Source organism: Rhamphochromis longiceps, linkage group LG14, assembly GCF_057381845.1.
Source record: "Rhamphochromis longiceps isolate RC_006_pf linkage group LG14, R_longiceps_female_GT1.1, whole genome shotgun sequence".
NCBI classification, from domain to species: Eukaryota; Metazoa; Chordata; class Actinopteri; order Cichliformes; family Cichlidae; genus Rhamphochromis; species Rhamphochromis longiceps.
The window spans coordinates 37,720,369-37,743,785 of NC_140570.1; the positions used below are offsets into that span (position 1 = coordinate 37,720,369).

Genomic DNA, 23,417 nt, shown 5'->3' on the forward strand with positions numbered 1-23,417 from the left:
GGTGAAATAATTGTTCCTTTGTTGGTTCGTTCTTGGCTGGTGACAGGTCTTAGTAGTCGCACCAGTCATCAGCATCATGGAGCACAGACTGTAACAGCTGCACACAGTCAGAACCTTTCTGCACTCATTACGTCTAAATTAAGTTAAGGCTTAAACCTGAGAGACGAGCAAAGCTCGCTGTAGAGCGACAGCCTCGTGTGGCCTTTTTCAAAACTTCTTCAGTCGCTTGCAAAATACATTTTTACTTTTGCGGGGTCAGAGGTCAGACCTACCAGCTGGTCCCCCTCATCGTCGTGGAAGAGCAGCGGCTGTTTGAGAGGTCGTCGGGCGTAGGTGTGCGTGGTGGTGCCCTGGAAGTAGGTGGCAGCAAACTTGGCGAACTTGTACTCTGATAAATCCTCTTCATCATCGTCCTCAGGCAGAGGAAGAGCCTCATCCAGATCCTCCTCCTCCAGCTCGTGATGGGTCCGCTCCAGATCCTGTAAAGAAGACAGTAAATTCTTGTCTGCTGAAGTTTCCAGAAGTTTTTCAAATTCTCCAAATTTTCCAACTTCAAAAATCCCTCAAATCTATCACTGCGTCTCAGAAACATGCTCTCCTGCAGCACTGTTACTGGAAACAGGTCATTCTTTTTAGAGAAAAAATTTACCTCACACATTCTTATTTATCTAAAGCTGCGATTTCACTGGACTTGGTTATCTCTAATAATTTGAAATAACTGCCAACATGATATCTGATTTTAATGCCCTGTAAATCTGCCATGCTGCGTATTTGAGTAAGCAGTCTTCATGTGTCCTGTGAACATGCCACACACACAGACGATGGCATTATTAACGATCGAGGCTTAAGGAGTCATTTTCCGTCCTCCTGATCAGACACCTTTGCCAACAGGACACAGTTTTACTGATTACACACGTTGGGTAACTATCTTTGGCCTTTATGAGAAAACGGTTCATTAATAAGAGGAAAACTTTGGTCGTGTCACCTCAAAGCCAGCTGGGGCTTGCCCTTCCTGACCCGGGAAAGAACTGGTGGTCCCCAGGAAGCCGAACATCTTGTCCACCATGTCGGAGTCATTGACAGGCTCCGTGCGGGCCTTCTCCATCTGCTCGACCATCTCCTTCTTCCTCCGAGCCTCCTCCTTCTCCTTCTTCTCCCGCTCAGCGTCCTCTTTGGCCAGCTGAGCCAGACGCTCCTGAAGAAAGAAACATTGCACTAGATCTCAAAAATACAGAACAATCCAGTATGTTTCTCAGCACAAGTGTGATGATGAATTATTATTATCCACTTCCCTGCTCTGCTTCACTGATGTTTTAAATGTTGTCACATGTTACATTTGTTCACCTGGTGTTTGCGTTCAGCCTCAGCTTTCGCTCTCTTTGCAGACATCTGGTTCCTCAGTTTGGCTTCTTCAGCCAGACGCATCTTCTCGGCCTCCAGCCTCCTCCGGTACTGAGAGGAGAAATGAAGGAGTCCACCATTAACGACTAAATCAAAACTGCAGCAGCCAGCTGCCAAAACATCCTCGGCACAGCAGCAGAGGGCAGTGCAACTTCTGAATGCCTCTTTTTTACACAACAGTGAACAATGTAATGACACTTTGAGGCCGAGCATTAATTTAACAAAGAAATCAAGAGAAGCACAGAAATCACAATGTATGAAAAGATATCAAATCTATCAAGCTCTAGATTTTGTAAACTGATGACATGAACGTGATCTCATCATCTCTAAAACTGAAAACTTGTGTGTAAAATGAGTTTTATGTATATGTGCAATGTTCTGTGTGTGTGTGTGTGTGTGTGTGTGTGTGTGTGTGTACCTCTGCCTTCAGCCTCTTGTACAGTCGTCGAGCGATCATTCCTCTCGTGTAAGCCTGGATGGTGATGACGGCCCACAGCCGGTGCCTGAATGCTCGACGCACCAAGAAGCCGCGACAGCGACCCTGGAAGGCTGTGATTCGCTGACGGGCCACGTGATACGATGCGCACAACTTCCTGGAACGAACCAGAGCTTGGAGGCGAGAAAAGCCAGCTCGCATCTGAAAGTAAAGAGGAGGAAAGTTCAGCAAGTCTTTGCTTTGATTTTATTTTGTTTCCACTTTGTTCAAACTGCTGCTCGATGCTCACAGCTCCATAGTTCTTCCTGCACTGATATCCTCTCCACGTCTTCTGGATCAGCACTGCCGACTTCTTCAACTTTAGGAAGTTGGATCTGAAATTGAAAATAATCAGAAACGATTATTTATATGACCTCTTGTTTTACTGTTCATACAAAGAGAAAAAACCTCTGAGAAATAGTTATAAAGAGTCACAGAGAGACTTGTTCATCTTATTTTCTGCTTTCAAAGAAAACAGAACAGTAAGCGATGCAGCTAGCGATGACAGTCATACTCAGGAGATATGTGCAAGTGTCAGTTTTAAGCAGGTGCAGAACAACACCGCAAGCTACGGTCCGAGAGCGTGATGTTTGAATTCTACTCCGGGATAAGAATCACTGGCAGCTGCATAAAATAAAATCTCAGTCTGTGAGAAACGCTGACGACCCACCTGTCCTTGAAACCCCGAACCACCTTCTGGATGAGGATGACCTTGTCTGTGATGGCCTTGTCTCTCTCGATCTCCAGCAGCATGTCGTGATGATCCTGGACAGAATAATAAACACACTCCGTACGCTTCTGTTTCTCTGCTCTGACTCAGTTTGAGAACGTTTTAGTGATGATTTGAGACATTTTACTCAAAACCACAAAAGTCACCTACTGGTCCTGGAGGAAAAGCCAGGAGGAAGTCAGTAACTTAAATGAAACAGAGCAGCTGTCACTTCCAGCTAACGTGGCAAAATATAAATATTTGCTTTCTAAAAATATAAAATGTAAGACACAGGCAGGATACACAAGCTTTAACCTGACAGTTTTCAACTAACATGACACACAACTAAATGTAAACACCTAAAGCTCCTTCCCGTCATCTGTCCACCCGCATGCAGGCTGATCTGACCACGTCCTGTTGGGGAAGTGTGGGCACTGCTCTGCTTTCACCCACTGAACTTTCTCCTTCCTGCTGTACTTCCTGTCTGGCCGAGCATTGAGGCCTGAGGGAGATGAGCCTCGACTCCACCACAGTCAACACATCTCAGTGCTCCACCCCCCAACTTATCAATCTAAAACACTTTAAAGGTGAAAGTGTCACATTATATCCACTATGATTTAAGGGCTGAAGGTCCACCCCCTTCACCGAAATTACATTTTATTCCCAGGAGCGATCTTTGATGAGCGCTTTGAATGCAGGAAGTAAAGAAAATAAAAGGCAGAAACATAAAAATGAAGATAACGGCTGTGCTGCAGAGCGACTATAAACAACAACAAAAAAAATGCTTTGACAGGCTGTGCTCGCCACGTCAAACTACACTGTGGAGCCAGATGATATGTTCTTTTAACCTCTGTGTGGGGACGGCCAGCTAACAGACGTGACCTCTGACCTGATCTGCAATACATGTTTGTATAAAGTAGGCAGATAGACAGCTGGAAACTAAAACACGCAGTGTTTCCCATCAGCAGACGTGTGGACTGGAAACAACCAGAGCAGATTCACGGCTGGGATGAACCACAGCTGAGCGAGTCAGAGACGAGAATGTAAAGAAGTTCTGGATAATGTGGAAACATTTCAGTGGAAAGATAAGAGAACAGTAGTTCACGCGATGTGCTGTGCCAGCCGCTTAGCCCGGGCATCAGTGTTTTTTGGAAATACAGCGAGCCCTGTGAAAAGTTTCACACTGGTGCTGTTAGCAGCTGTGTGAAGTGGCACCTACAAATCTGAGACTTTGAACAACACCCTGCAGGCTTTTCTGCCCTGTGTGGACACACGCCTGCATGCAGGAGTACCTTGAGGAAGATCTTGGTTTTTCCCATCTGCCAGTCGTCGTCTCTGCCGAGCACGGCCTCAGCGATCCTCTCACAGGTTCCTCTCAGGTCCTCCTGATGGAAACAGAGACGGTATCAACCAATATATTTTATTCCTGGACTCTACCAGAGTAGCTTTGCATGATTCACAGTTTCCAAAATAATCCTCATTTATCTCATTCTGAGCCTCAGTGTGAAACAAGCTCTTTAAACCCTTCAAACAAACTTTCTCCAGACAGGCTGGTCCTCAGAAAAAGACGAGGGCGGGGCTTCTGTGCTCACAGAGCTGTGTGTCCAAGATGATCATATAACGCATATCCTCTCTCGCTGACATCACGTGGAGCAAAGAATAGAAAAAAACTGTCTGAAACTGAGTGTTCAAAGAATTCTATAGCCTGTTTCTAAATCACAGGGATTACATTTGCAGGTAATCCCTGTGATCCCAAATGTGTCCAAAGCTTGAGAAATAAAATTTCTTTTTCTAACAAAACCCAAAATTACTTTCACTGAATTTGCCAAGTTTGAGCAAAATAATCATCAACTTAATCACAACGAACGCAGGTCAAACCACTGCGTTAACTGCAATAACAAGTCAGGTATTAAAAATACAAATGTTTTCAAAGTGACACACACACACACACACACACACACACACACACAAAATATGACCTGTGAAGCGTCACAGGCGGGGTGGAGGAAACAGAACACGCATGTTCCAAGAAAAACAGGCAGCTGGTGGGAGTGTGGGAAAAACTGCACAGTGAAAACATGTGTGGCACCAGAAAATACCCTCATGACAAACTCTCGCACACACAAACCCACAACAAAGAGAGACACTCGCTCACTTCCCATAACAACGCCGCTGGGCCCGTGTCACACAGAGGCTACACAGCAGGCCACCTTCCCTAAGAAGAAGCTACAGCTGCTACAAAATTACTTATCCAAGCTCGGATAAGTTCAACACTTTATTCCAATTCAACAAATTGTTATTATTATTTTTTAACTGAAGTAAATGCTGAGGTGATCCGCAGCTTTCTCAGACCACAGTTTTACACAGATGAATACTGTGATAAGATTATTCTCTGCACAAAGATTTTCACTGAATCTCAAAAATGCTTTTGGTCCAATTGGAGAGATTTTAACAGTTAGACAACAACTGTTTATTTAAACCACAAAAAGTTCAGAGTTGAGTTAAAAGGGGCTGAATGCAGCCACGTGATCCCCGGTTAGATAAATGCTTCTAGCATAAAGCTGTTGATCTCCTCCTACAGCCTTTTTGTGTTTTTTGAAACTGCCTGATTGGTGTGGCCACAAAAATGGAAAGATGCGCATTATTCTTTTTAACTTTTACTTTCTTTCTTTTTTTAAACTTCCTTTAACTTTCAGGCAGTTACTCCATCGTCAGGTTTTTATTGTGACAACTGCAATTTTCAGATAGTGAGTATTTAAATCGTTTTAGTGTTTCTGCGCCTACAAACCAGATTAGGTTCATGTTTAAACTGAAGCATAGAAAGAATAAAAGACTTTAAAAACTGATTTAAAAACTGCCCGACTATGATGACGTGATTCTATTTTTTAGCTGATTAAAGTATTGAGTTACTAGTTCTTTATTATTTTGAGTTTAAGTGATTTTATTTATTTCAGTGAATATGTAACCGACTCGACTGTAAATTAGTTAAGTCATTAAGTCACATCATTAAGACAAAGAAAATTCGTTTTGAAAGAAGCGACAGGTGAGGACCGCCTAAAAACAGCTCTGGTATAAAATCGAATGCACTCATGATTCCAATCTTCTTTTGAACTTCCATGACACCATCTGTAAAAACCATCCTGATCACGAGACGTTCCTGATCCGTCCTGTGTCCAACAACAACAACATGAGCTGCGCTGTGTGAAAAGAGGACAGTTTCCAGGCATCAAATGCAAGAATCACACAGTGAAACTTTTCTTTTTCTTGAAACTGGACGTCAACAGTGATGAGAAACTTTGCTTCATTTATATTTGATGAATATTTTTTGATCTTTACTTTTTTGCCACGTTTTCCAATAAAAAAAAAAAAAAAAAAAGAGAAGCTGGAGTACCTGGAGTTGGGAATACATAAATTATTCTGGGTGTGTTGATTTAAAACACCCAATAATACAGTGCGTCTACCAGACCCATCAACACACCTGTAGTCACTCTACCTGTTTGTACGCCGGTTTGACTCCAGGCATGAGCACCCGGTAGCGGTCGACGAACTCCACGAAGGTGTAGCGGATGGGATATCCAGCACGGCGGATTCGGATGGTCTCCATCATACCCGAGTACCTCAGCTGACGCACACACAGCTCCCTGTCAAACAGCTGCAGACAAACATGAACAGTTTTTTGACAAAGTCCCAGCTTTGGCTGAAGAAGCTGAGAAAGGTTAAAGGTCATAGCTGCAAAGATTTGGTACTTTGAGGCAGTTGAGAGAAGACATGACGGGCGAACTGGGATATTTTATTTAATCTATCAACATGAAACTCCTTTAGATCACTACGTACTTTTATTTTTCTACAGTTAAGTAACCCATTAATCATTTCCCCATTTTTACTCCTCATTGTGCAGCTTAACAGCCACTCCACTTTCTCTCAAACAGTCCTGTTTGTCAGATGAGGTTGTGGCTTTTTCTTCATCACTCATTTTCAGCTTCTTAATTACAGTTTGAACTCTGCTGACCGGCATTCTCATTTCCCTGATTATATTTTCATATCCGTTTCCTGTTTTATAAAGTTCAACTATGTTCTCCAGCAGATCCTTTGAGAAGTCCAACATCAGTGCAGCACTGGAAACGTGCAGGAGCCCAGAAACTCACCGACCTCATTACAAGCAAACAGATCACAGGTGAGAACGATCATCTTTAGTAGTCATTTAAACCTGTGTGTGTCAGCATATGTGGATGGTATCATGCCAACACTTAAAAATAATAAATGATTTTACTGAAACCACCAACCATGAATGAAAAACATTTTTGTAGCATCATTCATATTTTCTGAAAAAATTCTGCCAGGATACATAAACATATGAACTGAACTCAGGATACAGGTCAGGTCCAAACGTTTGTGCTGCACTGTAACATAAACTCCCCTCAAACTTTCAGCTACAGCACAGCCTGAATTTAAAGACATAATCTTTATTTGTCACAGCGGCTGTGGTAACGGTCAGACATGGAGAGAGTGGAGAGCCATGGGAAAATACGGAGGGAAATTAAGTTATGGGAATGAGATTTACAGAGAGAAAAACAAGCAGAAGCAGATTTGATCCATTTCTATCGATTAAGTTTTTAATCTAATTGATTAAAAACTTTTTCATGCAATTTTGCTCGTGAGGATGACTCCAATATGTTTTAATGACAGGAAGGAAAACAAAGAAAACCTTGCACACTATGAAAGGTACAAAGCATAAAAATAGGTTTGTAGTTTATCAGGTATCTGCAGGGTTGGACCGAAAAAAATTTTAAAAAAGTTTTCTAATGCAAAACGAAGTAAAAATACTATTTACTATTTCACTATATCATGTTAACCTCTACAACTTCTTCATAACTAAAGTGTGCCTCCTCTGCAGCAGAGTTTCTAATGTCCATTAACTTCTGAATCAACCTTTTTTACCTTTTACCTTCGTAATTCATCTCAACACTGAACTAAGCAAAGCCATGTTTTGCCTCCCTGTGACTGCAGTCTTCCAGTAACTGCATGTTTTAACCTCGACTTCTATCTGCGGACAGCGTGTCAGACTCACCATCGGCTTCTTGTATTCATTGGGTTTGATGCAGCGGACGAAGAACGGCTGACAGACGCTCAGAGTTCTCATCAGCAGCTCCAGAGATCTTTTAAACTGGCTGCTCAGGGTGGGCGAACGCTTCCTGGTTTCTGCTCCCTAAACACACACACACACACACACAGCAACAACCCTGTTAGAAACAATGAGGACTCCTCCTGCTCTTCCTGAGCTCGGACACCAACCTCTTTCCTCTCTGAACAGCAAAGTTTGACGCTTCAGCTTCACTCAGTCAAACCTGCTGACTGAGCAGCGACTGCTTCACAAGGAAGGAGCTGCAATCAATTAACTGAAGCATCAATCAGCTCAGCCAGAGAAAACTGTTTTAGGCCTGTTTTTAAAATTATTATAAAACTTATTTAAATTAATCACATCATTTAAATTAAAGTAAAATGGCATCACACAACAATTTGATTTTAAAAACAACAATAACATTCTGGTTATTTGTATATTTAAAGAAATTTCTTGAGTTTTGAGACCTAATTTTTAAAAAAAATTGCGATATTTTCCTCCAGACTATGAATAAGCTGATGAAAATAAAATAAATAAAGATTTTAAAATAATTTTAATATTATTCAGCAACATTATATTATTTAAAATTAAAAGTCTAAAAAATAATCACGTTACTGTCCATTAATAGTTACAGCTTATTGCAGCCATAGTTTGACTATTTCAACACACACGACAACTTGTAAGGCTACCGGAGAATCAATAATAATAATAATAATAATAATAATAATAATAATAATAAATGATGATGATGATGATGATGATAAAGAGCGAAATTTGAGAAACAAAAGTTCTTACCAGAGTTTCGTGAGCACAGAGCAAACTGAGCTTTGTATAAAGAGAAAAACTTTCTAATATTTCTCCATCCTGCGTGTTTGTACTTGAGCCTCACTGAGGTGGAAGTGAGTGTTTCCGTCGGTGTTTGAGCCGTTTACAGATCACCTGCTGCTTCCCTGCGCAGGCTAAACTCAGCGACCTGATCTAAATCTGACCCCGTTCACTCACTTCTACCTTCAAGTTACATCAGCGCGCAGCTTCACAGCACGAGCTTCTGCACCGATCAACACCGTCACATAAACCTCGTCACCGCCTGTGGAGGTGTTCGTGTGATAGAAACGTTACTGCCCTCCGGCGGTAACAGGCATCTATTACAACACTGCAATTAATACATTCAAGTGATAAAATATAAATAAAAGTTATAATTATATTAAAAGCAAATTAATGCACATGTCTGGATTCACCACTGGTTTGATTATTAAAAACAACTCGAATACTAATATAATCCATGTTTATTAACAGCTTTAGGTGGAGCAGAAACCTTGCTGCCCTTAAAACTTTAAAAAGTAATCATTAGTAAAAATTACATTTATAATATGTCAAGTAGTTTGCTAAAGCAGCATCTGATGTCACAAAATAATGTAGTTTGTCAGTGTAAACAAACAACAGATAAAAAATAAATAAAATAAAGGCTCAGTGGGGTTTGTTTGCCGTACTTCTGCCCGCAGTCGGTTTGTGAAAAGAAGTTACGGCTATATGTTATTGTTAACTGCATTAAATTTTTGGTAATATTTACTAATGCTAGGTTTACCTCGCTGACTCAGTACTAACTTTGAATTTGTTTAGCATCACGGCTTTGTTTTTTTCTTTCTACATAAGACTAAAACACTTTTAAGGCAGAAAATAAAAATGATCGGTGAGCTACGGTATAATCTTGTGACATTACTCACAGATGAAAGCACACAGAGTAGGAAAATAACCACCATAGTTGACATGGAGTTGTATTCATCAGCCTTTTGGTTGAATCTCATTCAGCTATGACAAAAGTATGTGAGCTATGGGATGTTCAGACCATGTTTGAAGTCAGAGAGGAATCAATGAAATGGAAGAAGATGGTAAAATGAAGAGGATGAAAATGCAGCGCTGGGATGTTTGATTTCTCATTTTTACCTTGGAGGGAGCTGTGGCTGAACTAACAGGAGCGTAACCACACAGAAACTGGCAGAAGCAGCACACAGACATGCAAATGCAAACAAAGAGACACACAGGGAGGGAAGACAAAGAAGTCAGACATGTTATTTTGGGCTGGACTTCAAAGAGAAACATGCAAGTAAACAACAGCATGCAGGAGAAGAACAGCTCAGAAAAACTTTCTGCAGTTCTCAAATTAACGTGTCACTCAGTCAGGAGGTTCCTAGATGGGGTACCGCTGCATTCAGGGACCCAGAGAGCACACTCGCTGTTATCAGGTTTGTGGTTTTCCCACAGCATCTAAATACTGTCTACATCTGATCTGAAAAGTAAATGTAAATTTAGTAACACAAATCCTAAAGTGGACGTCTTCGGTTTATTTCCATCCTTGGGTTCTCATAGCTCAAACAAATCCTTATTTTTGATATAGTGGGTCTTGATTATGGCTGCCTTCTTCTCATTGGTTGACCCTTACAAAAAGCAGGTGGGTGGGGCCCATGTGCCTAGTATAAGACACCAGGGCCTGTTTATTTGAAACTCTAGTCATGTTTTATGCTTTTCACCAGAGTAACAGTATGACAGAAATAAGCAGGATCTGCTTTGAACAAGTTAGTAAGTTATTAATTCTGCAAATTGTTACACTAACAAACACAGAGAAACACAACCTGCTGTAATGCTTCCTCACTCAGCATCCACCAATCAAGTGTTTAGTTTAAGTTCCAGTTCAGGGCCTGGTTGGTGATAGTTCTGGTGTGGTCACACAGGCCTGACAATGGTCTTCTAGTTAATTTCCTTAATACATGTTTGTGTGTGTGTGTGTGTGTGTGTGTGTGTGTGTGTGTGTGTGTGTGTGTGTGTGTGTGTGTGTGTGTGTGTGTGTGTGTTACCATAGCTACGTCAGCCTGGAAGATTTGTTTGATGAACTTGTTTTTGGAGGAGTGAACCAGCTGAATGATGTCGCCATACAAAGTGTCCCTGTTCTTCTCCAGGAAACCTGCAGGACACACAAGTCAACATCTTGGAAACATCAAAGGTTTAAACATTGCTAATTTGACTTTACGACATTTATTTGTCAGTGGTGATTACGATGTATTTGTAGAAGTTTAAAGGAGTTTAAAAAAAATTATAATAATTGTACAAGATCTGACATAAAAACATTCATGAAAAAGACATAAAAGATTAAATTTATGATTTCCTGAGAACTGACATGTGGATCTATAGAAATGTGTAATTTGGGCCCAAATCCAGTGAAGAAACTTCCAGTTATAAGTTTCAGTAATAGGTTTGAAGAAATGTTTTCAGCTCTGACTTAGTAAAACATTTTTAAGTGGAAGTGGTGCTTCCATGCTGTTATTTCTATTTCAGCATGTTTTAAATACACACTCCGGCTAATGGAATAAAGATCAAGACACACGGCTACAGGCAGCAAACATACAAAGCCCACCACTGCACACGATTTCAAGCAAACATCCATCCCGCATCAGTTTCAGGTTTAAACCAGTGACTCTTGTGACTCTGCATGAATTTGACCTTTGAATATGAACCACTAAAGTCATAAACAGAAGGGTTAAAGTGCAGGTTGGTGGAGCTTTGATGCCCACAGCCAGAGCTGTGCGCTCTCACTTTGACATAGACTAGAAAAACATGGTCAGGTGCGATACTTGTACATACACTGAGCTCATTAGGTGAAACTTTGGTCAAAGAATTTAAAGTTTTATTTAGCCAGAGATCAGAAAACCATCCTGACTGGCTTCATAAAATCTCTTTTACTGTACATTCAAACAACGGGAAACTTGTAGTAACTGCATCTTTTAGTGATGTGGTGTGTGTGAAGTGACTCTGACCTCTTGTTTCATAGTAAACCACTCCAGCAAAGTGTTGGATGCCAAACTGAGTCTCATAGTTGTTCTTTGGAGGGATGTAGTTTGTGTTGAGTTTATGCTGAAAGTTCAGCTTGTTGAGCATGGTGGTGTCTGTGCCCTGCAGGAGACAGGCAGGAAAATGTGAGAGTTTAGTTTAAAAAACAAGGCTTCGAGTCTTTAGGCCACATGGCGGCAGCAGAAACAAGCTGTGAACAAGCTGCTGACACCTTATTGACTAAAATCTTCCACACACTGTTTGTTGGAGTTGTAGTGAAAACAGTGTCCAGCATGCTGTGATTCAGTGCTGCTTAGGCTGCTATGCCTCAGGACGCTTTACATTTAAAAACAAGTTTAAAACCTGGTAAAAAACAAAAGGTTTTTAGTTTCTATGGATAGTTTCCCCGTTTATATGAGCTGTAAAGTGGATGATTCTTGTTAAAAAAACATACAGATCTATTGTTATTTTAACTGCCAAGTGTGCAGTTTGCTGTGTTTAATGGAAATATCTGACAGATAACCATTCAACAGACTCAATTTTCATTATTCTGTTACATCAAGAAGGCAAAATACAGTGTTGCTCCATCTGTGAATGTAAAGCCAGTGTTTTGTGCGCCATTTTTTCACTGATCTCCTCCAAGTCTTAGCCAAGTTAAACAAATGTGTCCTAATATGTGGTGGTAAAGTTCCCCAGCATCCATGTCGTCATCATTTTCATACAATATAAATAACTCATTTGGGCCAACATTAAAATCTATTCCTCTATTAATCTATATTAATTTTACTGACAGTAGTTGTAGGCTCCATGTCACCACTATGTTACAGATCCAGGAAGTCAAACAGGAAACGGGAGATTTCCAAATCTTTTGATATTAGGTGGATTTTGAAATTTGACAAGTTGATGGAAATTAGGTCTATTGGAAGGTCGGTCTGGTTGACAACAATTAGGACATCATGAACTTTTGTGTTTGTGTTTTATGTGTGGGAACTCTTCTATAGAAAATGTCACCTGTGTGAGTGAACTGAGAACCGCATACATGGTTGGTTCCTGTGGGAGGAGCTTAAGGTGTCCAGTCCGCTTCATGCCACACTTGATTGCCAGGTTTCCTTACATTCTTCAAAACGCAGACTCCACGAACCAATAGAAGCTGTCACAGTAGCCATGTTTCTGCTCAGTTTGTAAGGAGCACAGTGTTTCTGCTTCTCTTGTCCCGAGAGCTGTACAACAGTTGTGTAGCAACTCTTTTTTTAAATGCTTCTGGTGTCCTTCAGCTCCTGCAGAGAATTTCTGGTTCTTTGGTTGCTAAATGCTCCACTGCTGGTGCACGTATACCGTCATCATTACAGAGCTGAACTTTGGGGAATCAAAGACCAGGTGAGACAAATATGGGAGCGCATACCTTCGGAAATTTGCTCTCCTCGTCGATGAGTGAGATGATGTTCATGGGTTTGATGGCGATCATGTCCAGAGCGTCCTGGTTGTCTGTGAACTCAATGTGCTGCCAGTTGATGTTCTCCAGGTTGTACTCCTCCTGCTCTAGCTTGAACACATGACGCACGAAGAACTGCTGCAGGTTCTCGTTGGCAAAGTTTATGCACAGCTGCTCGAAGCTGCAGGAACGAGGACGAGAAGTGACGGAAAAGCTGACAATGCTGACAGAATAGTTCAGTTAAACTCAATATGTAGTGATGCCAGTGGGTTTCACAAAATAAATACATAAACAATGCCACAGGCATAAGAACAAACTTTTTAAATTAGGTATTTAATAAAAACCACACAGGGTATAAAATATGTGCCAGTTTCAACAGAAAGTACTTGTTAGCATCTCTCATTAGCTATAACACAATACATGTGTTGTGTTATTTTTCATGCATTCATGGTGATCATTTAGAGGCAGGTCACATGGGTGTGGGCGGTGATATTTAAAGCTATTAGTGAGCACCTCACCTGAAGACCAGGAGGGCAAAGGGTACATATGAATGCCTCTGTGGACGTTACACTTCACTCACAAGGGATTTGTAGCTGGCTTTGGAAACCCCTCAGAACAAAGATTTAGTGGGTAGGGTGGACAGCATCACTATGTGAGAGTTAGTGTATAATGTACCTGTTTACTGTGAAGTTTTCAAAGCCAAAGATGTCCAGGAGTCCGATGGAGCGTCTGAGCACTTTGGGCTGAGATGACGGAGGCTTATAAATGGCTGCATTGATCTTTTCCACGATCCACACAAACAAGCGACCGTAAATACCCTGCGCGCACACACAGACAAAGTCACAGTCCAACACATTAAAGGTCCCCAATGAGGGATTTGATCTCTAGTAGAGATATTATGTGCGTGTTGATCACTGTCTCAGTCTCATTCCACTTCTTGGTGGAAATGCAAAAATGTGTTGGAAGAGGCAGTGAAGAAAACCATTATTCTGCAAACCTGCAGGTCGAAATGAAACATGGCAGGATGTAAGATACTTAAAGTGTTTGAATGGCTCTGAAAATGTGTTAAAGGAAAGGAAATACAATGAAAAGGTTCACACCAGAGTCTGTGTTGGACAATCTCAACTTATTCTCTTTTATCATCTCTGCTACGTGGGGCTTTTAACCCCTTTAGTTCATTAACTTAAATTAATAAAGTGTGATAATTATGAGCTGTACCTTAACAAAAGCGTCCCGTACATCCAGAGCTTGTTCCATGCTGAGAGGGGTGGAGACCGTCTCTCCTCTGGTGATGAGTGTTCGGCTGGTCAGACAGTTCATCAGATCCTTAACGTCCACCTTAACACACAGAGACACATAAACACAGGAGCTCCTCAATGAATCTCCAAAACATCCAATCAAATTTACGGTTTTGAAGTACTGTGAAATAATAGCGTAAAACTGCTTTTATTAACACCTGAATGGAGGTTTGATTTGAGTGTCACTGAACAGTGACACTGCTAGATTAGACTAAAAGAAAGAAGGGTGGGTGGATAATGTGTCTGAGCACAATGGGATCTTTAAATTAGGGTGAAACTGCTGGCCAGTTCTACTATTATTTATTTTCTATCATATATATACTGTCACAGTGGTGGATGATCATATTAAACTTCACCAGAGTTTTTAAATAATGAAGGCAGTGGACGTAGGTACAAAACTATGGGTGTGAATATAGAAGTCCCGCCCACTTGTTGCCCATCCATCTGTGTATGAGGGGCATCTAATCAAAAGAAGGAGGGGCAAGAAAAGCAAAACAGGATGAAAGAGGATGAAAAGGTGTGTGTGTGTGTGTGTCACCTCTAATAGTGTGGCAGAAGTAGTGAGATGAGGGCTCCGCACCACCTCACAGGCATCAAGGTTGTCATAGGTGCGTGCTGAAAGGTCAAAGATCAACAGAGTGTCTAAAGAAGTTTTCTTTATAAATAAAATTAAAATCACAGATATTTTTTACGAGGTGTTAATTATGTCTGTACTTGTGTGGACTGCAAGGACTGGACACTAAGAACAATACTCATAAGGAAACATGGCTACAGGAAGCTAAACACAGCGGACGAGTAAACAGTAAATTCCTTTTCTGGTAATATTTTTCACGTTACCCTCGTATCTCAGGTTTCCCATGTGCAGTATAGCAGCCAGCAGCTTAGAAATCTCCCAGTTCTCCTTGTCAGTGAACATCAGCACCTGAGCAAACAGACCCAAGCAACAATCATTACCTTTCAGTGTCTTTCAAATATAAGATGATAAAAACAGTATGTTGGTGATATTTAAATAGTTGAATACACAATATTAACTTTAGGTAAAGCAGCACACACGTTAGTACCTTCATTGCAGAGCGGATGTTGGAGTACTCCTTCATATCGTTTCGGCCATCACAAACGGTACAGTTACCCTGCAAAGAGACGGAGGGATGGATGGGGATCAGAACAAAGTCTTTGTCTTTTCATATTTTATTTACTTTTTTTTAATCCTATTTTTATTTGATATAATCTCTGTTTTCCTGATTGGCACGATCCCCTAATAAGAGACTATTCAACAGCTGTAAAGATCAAAGCTCCTCTTGACCGATAAGGCGACTGATCAGCCAATTACGCAGTGTGAGACAGTAACTCACGATGGTCAGGTAGGTGTAGTCTGTGGCTTTGCTCAGCCCCAGTTTCTTCTTCTCATCGACAGTCATTCCCTTCAGCATACAGTAGAAGATGTGGTAGTTTCTCTCATCGTAGGCCTGTAGAGAGAGGAGAAAAGTCAAATCAGTGTTACACCACTACATATTATAAAAGATAAGGTAAGGCTTTGCAGACTGCAGGGATTAATTCATCATAAGATAGAACTGACTTTTGGCTATTTTGTTTTACTTTAAGTCAAGATGATAAACAGAATGACGTTTTTTATGTCACAGTTAGTTACTGAGAAAATGCTCAGGAGTTTAACTTTGAGCTGATCAGCTTCGGACTTACCTGTCGACAGACTCGGGATTTCTCCAGCAGGTACTGCTCTATCTTGGCTCCTTCTATGGCTCCTCGCTTGTTGAAATGGATGTCAATGTATTTCCCAAAACGAGATGAGTTGTCATTGCGGATCGTTTTTGCGTTTCCAAAGGCTGGAAGAAAAACAGAAAACACCAACAATGCAAAAGACATTTCTGTCAAGGTCTGATTGCCCACTGGGAATCTTAATGGAGACTCTTTAGGAATTATCTTCTTTCTTGGCTGTAAATGTTTTCACTGTGTGTTTTCAGTAGATTCACTGAAATATGAGAGGAGACTCAGACATGTGAGCATGTAGCGTGGTGTGTTGTTTCACGATCGTCTTTCTCTCAGGTGAGACATTCACGCAATGCTGGATTGAAGTGTAAATGACGCCTGCTTTGCACTCACAGTGCACTGCACATACGTAATAGGTTGCCTGCTTTTATCATGACGGCTATAAAGTAGATTGGCTTATGCACAAAGAATCACGGGGTCACATTTTATCATTTTGCCCAACATTTAAGCCAAATAGAGTTGATTTTTGATCACAATGAATGGCTAACTGGCAAAGAATTGACCAAAGATGTTGAACGACGTATTAATCTTGCTAATTTGGTTTCATCTTATAAGTAATTCCTGCTGATTTAATTAACAATTAAATGGAGGTAGATGTTTCATGTGACCTGTCCTGTCACTGCACTACTGCAGACCTCTATCTTACAGTGTTTTGCTCTTCTGATCATTTTGAATTTTGTTATAATACATCCAGTAAATCTTATCTGAAGCTTTAACTTTCAGGTAAAGCTTAAAATTGTATTAATGAAGAATATTTTTTAATGAAGTAATGTACATGTTTAAAAATAACTTTGGTAGTCAGCACAGTCTCAGTCTGTGCTGCCGGGTGTTGATGTTGTAAAACCTTCAGCTGCAAGATTACTGAACTAACATGTCTCTGTTACAACTGTGAGAGATTAAACGTAAATGCTAAAGTGAATCCACAACATCATCTGTGAGTTTGTCTACTTCATAGAGATTTTCTTCCAGATAATGAGTTAAAGATCACTTTTCTCTCTCTCTCTGTGTGTGTGTGTGTGTGTGTGTGTGTGTGTGTGTGTGTGTGTGTGTGTGTGTGTGTGTGTGTGTGTGTGTGTGTGTGTGTGTGTGTGTGTGTGTGTGTGTTACCTTCTAGTATAGGGTTTGCCTCCAGGACCTGCTGCTCTATCCAGGAGTGTTGACCACTGATGGCCGCCAGAAACTGAAGGATCAGTTTGGTGCTTTCTGTTTTTCCTGCTCCAGATTCACCACTATCAAACCAAAACAACAGCGAGAAAATGTGATCATGTTTAAGAAAGACCAAGAGGTTGTTTATCATTTTAAAGTTTCTGATGATTCTACGAGATCTTCAGCACCTACATTTTTATCAGTTTCTTATTTTTCTTGTTTTTTCTTCTTTTAATCACAAATTTTAATAATTTGATAGAAAATAAAAAAGATTAGATATTAGATATCTGACTGACTGACAAACCTTTTGGTCTGCATGGTTAAAACTCACATCCTTGCTGTATGATTGCTGGTTTGTATTTGAGCCACCTGCAGTCTGAACTTTTCCTAACCTGATGATACAGCACTGGTCGCGGTTGTTCCTCTGCATGTTGAAGTAACAGTTGTCAGCAATGGCAAATATGTGAGGTGGCATTTCACCGATCTTCTTGTTGGTGTAGAGGCGGATCTGGTCAGCCGTGTAGATGGGCAGCGGCTGGTAAGGATTGACAGCCACAAGGATGGAGCCTGTGTACGTCTGTACAGAAAAAACGAGGATGAACCAAATTATGTTTTTTTTAGGTCACCCAGGTGTTGATGTTTTGGACTCACACTGCTGGTAGCTGATGTGTAAAAGAAGATAAGTACTGAGTAACTACAAATCCTACAGACATCATCTTCTCCTCAACATGCTATACTTGGAAAATTCCTCCAAGGACTGTCAAAAGACAGTTCCTGGGTCCAAACCAGAGCAAGGCAAAGTGTAATAAGAAGCTAACAAATAGTTCAAAAACACATCTTAAAACTGAACAGCCATGAACAGGTCAGCATTTTATGTTTCATGTTTAAGGATTAAAGCACCTGTCAATATCAGATTAAAGTCTTTCAGTTAAATTTGAGAAATTATCAAAGAAGCCAGCCGAAGATCCTTTAGTAAAATGTCCACAATACAACGTCAGAAATATTACAAAAAAATGTCATGCGGCTGTCTGTTGCCGAAAGGATCGAGCAACAAGCCGGTGCCGGTTAGCGGGTACATGAGCTGACACAGGTCGAGTAGCTCAGATGTTGAAGGATGACAATGAGAACGTATCATTGTTCGCCATAAGAGAACAGAAAGCCATGTTGGAAACATGGTGCAGCTCTCAGTTTGGTTACTGTTAAGCCAAAGTGAGTTACTATAGTCCCTGCGCCAACATGACACATCCATCCATAGTGCATATAAGAAAAGAAGTCCCATCAAATACATGATGTCTACTGAAACGTGCAGCAAACACGCTGTATACTGTGATCGAGGCCATGCAGCGTGCATTAAATCCATGCAGTGGGTGCATATCCTTGTATATTTTTTAGCCTTTGTCTATGCTTGGGTTTCAGGGGCTGACTTACCCTGCCACCACAGTTTGTCTTCAGTAGAAACAGGAACAAATAAAGGAGGGTAACAAACAGAGGTAATGAGAAAATAAAGCAAGGAAGGTATTATGATGACAGGAGAGGAGTGAGAAAAAAGTGACAGAGAGTTAAAAGAGTAAGGTGACGAATAAAGTGTTAAAAAGCTGCTTAAACAGACAGAACATATAGCAGTAGGGTCAAAATAAATGAGATATAGCAAATTCTATATAAAAATCAGGTTTGTATTAAACTTTAAAGCCTTTTAAAGCCTTAAACTTTAAATCACAACGACAGTTGCCTTAAGACACTTTATGTTGTAAAGTCAAAACGCTGCAATAATACAGAGTAACCCCAGTCAGATAAACCTCTATGAGCGAGCGCTTGACGACAGTGGGAAGAAAAAACTCTCTTTTAACAGGAAATAACTTCCAGCAGAACCAGGCTCAGCGAGGGGCATCTGCTGCAACCCATTGGGGATGAGGGGATAAATAATCAAATAAAAAATTAAGAAAAGACTTTATATAAAATTTTGTTTTAGTGCAGAAGAGCAAATATTTGTTACTCTGTGTAGAAAAATCTTTTTAAACAGTATTAAAGGGATTAAATAATGAAGGTATTTCTATTGTTGGAGTTCCATCCATCCAGCAGGATGAGGGTTACAAGTGTGAATGATTTAGTTTGTACTCTACATAGTTGTTGGTAGAGTTTCTTTAATGAGCAGAATTAGGCTTTTCATATTTAAGCATTGCTTCTGCCTGAGCCTGTTCAGTCACTCCTTGGTTCCAAGTACTGATGACAATTTCTAATATATCAAACACTACTTCCTGCCACAGTTTGAGTCAAGTTGTAAGTGTAGTGTAATTGTGAAGAGTAGCCATAATGGTGAGGAACTGGGAGCCTGTCCAGGGTAAACTAGATTCAGTAGGCTCAGCCCTGCAGTAATCGCTGCAGTAATACTCACATATATGAGTTTTTCTCTGTATCTGATGAGCAGGTTACGGAGGATACCAGCTTCATTGAGGTCTCCCAAGCGAATCATGTCTTCCACCCCGTGGATGGAGGTGGGATGCATTGGCTTGATGTTGGTGGCATTTTGGGGGGAGATCCAGTGCTCCTGAAGGAGGATGGGAAGTTAAGTTGAGAAAGCACATTGGAAATTCAGGACATTTTTGATCCTAAACAAAAAAACAAAAACGTTTTTAATGATCTCAACGGTCACATGGTGTCTGTGATTAGTGTTAGACACTGACATGCTTCCCAAGACATGTTCTTTAAAAAACAAGTTTTATTTGTATGTAAGTGCTTACATTTCCTTCATCGTCCACCACTTGGATCTGTCCGGAGTCACAGAGTTTGACCACTGCGCCGATCGGCACCTCAAACTCCCGACCAGTCTTCAGGTCCAACCAGACATAGTCGCCCTGAAAGGAAGTCAGACAGTCAAACCGAAATCAGGATGTTAGGATTTTGGGAGTTAAATCATTCAGCGTCAGAGTAACAGAGTAAGTATCAAGGTCAGAGTAACAGCAATGTCAGATCACATGAGAAATCAGCCAGAAGCAGAAAGAAACCGTGAAGCAGCATTGACAGAAAAGTGCGTTAATATGTGAACTCATCATGAAAAACAATATTTTTCATCAAAACTTAGAACCAGCTCGTGGTCTGAAGAAATCAGACTGTAGGTTAAATAATTCCTCAAAGCCTTTCGAAACAAATCTTGCCACACAGCAGCAATCCTTAAATGTCTTTGAAACTTTTATTTTAAAGGCTATGAAGACAGAAAACCTGCATTTATAAAATGAAAAGTAAAATCGAATAATACAGTTTAAAAAAATCTGCTGACTTCGGCCCAAAATAAAGCCAAATAAAGCTTTTCCCCCTAGAAGTTAGAACTTCTACCTTCATCTCTGTGTTACAGGCTTCTGTACGTGAAATTAAATTATGGTTTCTTTGAGAACTGTTTCTCTTTAATAATGTGTCTTATATACCTTTACTCTACACTCGACTGGCTTTTAATACAGTACCTGCAGCAGACTGACAATCCTTGCTTTGCTTTGAGGGTTTCTGTCTGACCTTTAATCAGTTCCAGACGTTTCTAGTAGGTTACCACTAGACCCAGTTTTTAGGTTTAATCCAATTTACATAAAGATTTTATGTTAAGCCAGTAATCTAAAATTTCACAAAAATTCATTGCAGCCATTTAAAATGGTACTCAGTAGTTTGTACGGCCTACAGAAGCTTGCATGCCTGATAACATCGGGGCCTGTTCCTAATGAGACAATAGATGGTGTCCTGGGATCTCCTCCCAGATCTTGACCTCAGATCAGGGCATCGCTGAGCTGCTGGACAGTCTGAGGTGCAACCTGGCAGAGTTGGATGGACCAAAACATAACGTCTCACTCAGCTGGATATAAGTCAGCTGAGCGTGGCTCCTCCTCAGTGGTATCAGATCCTCCATCCTCCATGTGCTGCCGGCATACTCTCACCACATGAGGCGTATCGTGCACCAGGAGGAACCTGGGACCCACTACAGCAGCGTAGGGTCTGACAGTAAGTCCAGGGACTTCATCCTGATACCTGATGGCAGTCACGGTGATATTGCCTAGCGTGTAGTGTCTGTGTGTCCGTCCATGGATATGCCTCCCCAGACCATCACTGACCCAATACCAAACCAGTCGTGCTGAATGATTTTACAGCTATCTTAATGTTCTCCACAGCTTCTCCAGACCCTTTCATGTCTGTCACACGTGCTCAGGATGACCCTGCTGTCATCTGTGAAAAGCACAGGACTCCAGTGGTTGACCTACCAATACTGGTATTCTATGGAAAATGCCGGGCGGGCTTCACGGTGTTGAGCAGTGAGCACAGAGCCCACTACAGGACGATGGGCCCTCAGGTCTCATGACTTTTGTTTCTGATTGCGTGGTCAGAGACATTCACACAAATGGCCTGTAGCTCTGCCAGTGCTCATCCTTTTCTTCCTGTCACAAAGGACCTTATACTGGTCCCGCTGATGGCTTGAGGACCTTCTGCGGTCCCTGTCTCCTGGAATCTCCTCCATGCACTTGAGACTGTGCTGAGTGACGCAGCTAACCTACTGGGAGCGGCAATAATGATGTGCCATCCAGGAGGAGCTGGAATACCTGTGCTACCTCTGTAGGGTTCGGGGGGGTGTCCACCTGTAAAGTTGTTCCTGTTTTGGGGGGTGTGTCATTGTTGTCTTTCAGCATTAACAGTCCCCTTAACTGACCAGCTCAATGCTCACGAAGTTTAACTGAAGCTTACTCTGACTGACAATTATTCCCTTAGTGTGTTGAGCAGTGTACAACACTATGAGGTCTTTAAGATACTATTGATGGGGGCTTAAAATGCAGCTCTTTGTACATGAGCAGGGGATTCTAAATTAAATTCTGGATTGAACAGGGAGAGAATGAAGAGAAGCTAAAATGGGAAGCATGAGTAAAAGAAGTATACACACATAAACAGCCATGTTAAAAACGTAAACACACATGATCTCTTCAGATGACCCATGAGTCAAAAGTGACCCAGAACAGAAAACCATGCGTAATTATTTTAACACACAGTTCTGCAGTATTACATCAGCATTCTTCTCGTGTATAAGAAAAAAGGCACACGTAAATAACAAAGCAGGGAGCAACACAAATGCTACAGATAAAAGCCATGTAATTATGACTCATGAGACTTAAGACACAAGCAGTGTCAGCATACCGGCAGCAGAGTGCTGTGTTTCATCACAGTGTTGACGTTGCGTATCAGCGCCCATTTGGCCTGATCCTTCTCATAAAGCTCCACATAATCCCGACGCTTGAACATCTTCACGTGCACAGTGAAAACTTACTTACAAGCACGCTCACAGTTATATCCAGAGGTAACGGTCTAGAGGCGATACCCACACGTATGAGAGGAAATGTTTCGAAATTGTTCAGATGTTCATTGAATTTTAGTTTCTTGCAAAATTCTCCAAAATCTTCAATGTTTAACAAACGAAATTCCTCCCAGATCACAGGCACACATCACCTCTGTTTGTCTTCACCGGGTTTATCTAAAAAAAAAAAAAGTTGGGGTCGTGGGGAAAAATAATTCCAAGAAAAACAGGTCGAGTATCAGTCCTCTTACAGTCAAACAGCTCTGCCCAGACCAGGGTCCTGTTTTCTGACCTTGCTGGATGTAAAAACGTCAATAAAGAAATCAATTTGAAAATGTGCAGTAAGTTTCCACTGTAACATTTTGGGACCAACAATCCTCCTGCTCTCTCGCTCTCTCCCAGACTCTCTACATCACATTTTGTTAACCCATCCCCTGCTGCCCATGGCAACCAGGTGTCACTTCCTCCTCAGGTGTGTCCTATGGTGTTGGATTTCTGCCTAGATAAGCCCACTGCAGGCTCCTACTGTCATAAATACGCTGTAGTCACCACAGGATGCATCACATAAGTAAAATAATGGCCTTTCACTTTCAGCTTAAATTTGAGAGGAGGGTAGAATTTGGTCATTTCAGATGCTGTCATGGTCCTGAGTCGGTGACCCAGTGTTTTTGAATTATTAATAGTCTTTGCTTTCATTATTATTTAGAATTTCTAGTCTCTTGGTTTCTGTGCCTCCTGTGTTTCATGTTTAGTTACTCTTGTTTCCGTGTTTGTTCCGTCTGTTCCCCTAACCAGTCATACTCCATGTCTGTGTGTCTAGCCTTGGCTGTGTCCCAATTCAGGGGCTGCATCCTTCGGAGGACCCAGCCTTCGGCGTCTATGTGGGGCTTGTCCTTCGAAGACCGAGAAGGCT

General features: G+C 41.2%; 1 protein-coding gene across 2 annotated transcripts in view; it reads right to left on the minus strand.

The window, feature by feature from the left end:
• The window catches only part of LOC146654649 (unconventional myosin-VIIa), a 60,441-nt gene that overhangs the window by 21,328 nt on the left and 15,696 nt on the right, over nt 1–23,417 (minus strand). For both annotated transcript variants that reach the window (XM_085379610.1, XM_085379609.1), the window contains 23 exons: nt 19,926–20,039; nt 19,580–19,732; nt 17,580–17,764; nt 17,149–17,270; nt 15,955–16,097; nt 15,609–15,722; nt 15,318–15,386; nt 15,094–15,178; nt 14,795–14,871; nt 14,177–14,296; nt 13,634–13,776; nt 12,929–13,139; nt 11,514–11,649; nt 10,557–10,663; nt 7,654–7,791; nt 6,079–6,237; nt 3,878–3,970; nt 2,547–2,641; nt 2,127–2,211; nt 1,820–2,038; nt 1,345–1,452; nt 986–1,195; nt 273–479 (listed from right to left, as the gene is read on the minus strand). In XM_085379610.1, coding sequence (XP_085235736.1) covers nt 273–479; nt 986–1,195; nt 1,345–1,452; nt 1,820–2,038; nt 2,127–2,211; nt 2,547–2,641; nt 3,878–3,970; nt 6,079–6,237; nt 7,654–7,791; nt 10,557–10,663; nt 11,514–11,649; nt 12,929–13,139; nt 13,634–13,776; nt 14,177–14,296; nt 14,795–14,871; nt 15,094–15,178; nt 15,318–15,386; nt 15,609–15,722; nt 15,955–16,097; nt 17,149–17,270; nt 17,580–17,764; nt 19,580–19,732; nt 19,926–20,039 — 3,093 coding nt within the window. The remainder of the gene's footprint in view (nt 1–272; nt 480–985; nt 1,196–1,344; nt 1,453–1,819; nt 2,039–2,126; nt 2,212–2,546; nt 2,642–3,877; nt 3,971–6,078; nt 6,238–7,653; nt 7,792–10,556; nt 10,664–11,513; nt 11,650–12,928; nt 13,140–13,633; nt 13,777–14,176; nt 14,297–14,794; nt 14,872–15,093; nt 15,179–15,317; nt 15,387–15,608; nt 15,723–15,954; nt 16,098–17,148; nt 17,271–17,579; nt 17,765–19,579; nt 19,733–19,925; nt 20,040–23,417) is intronic.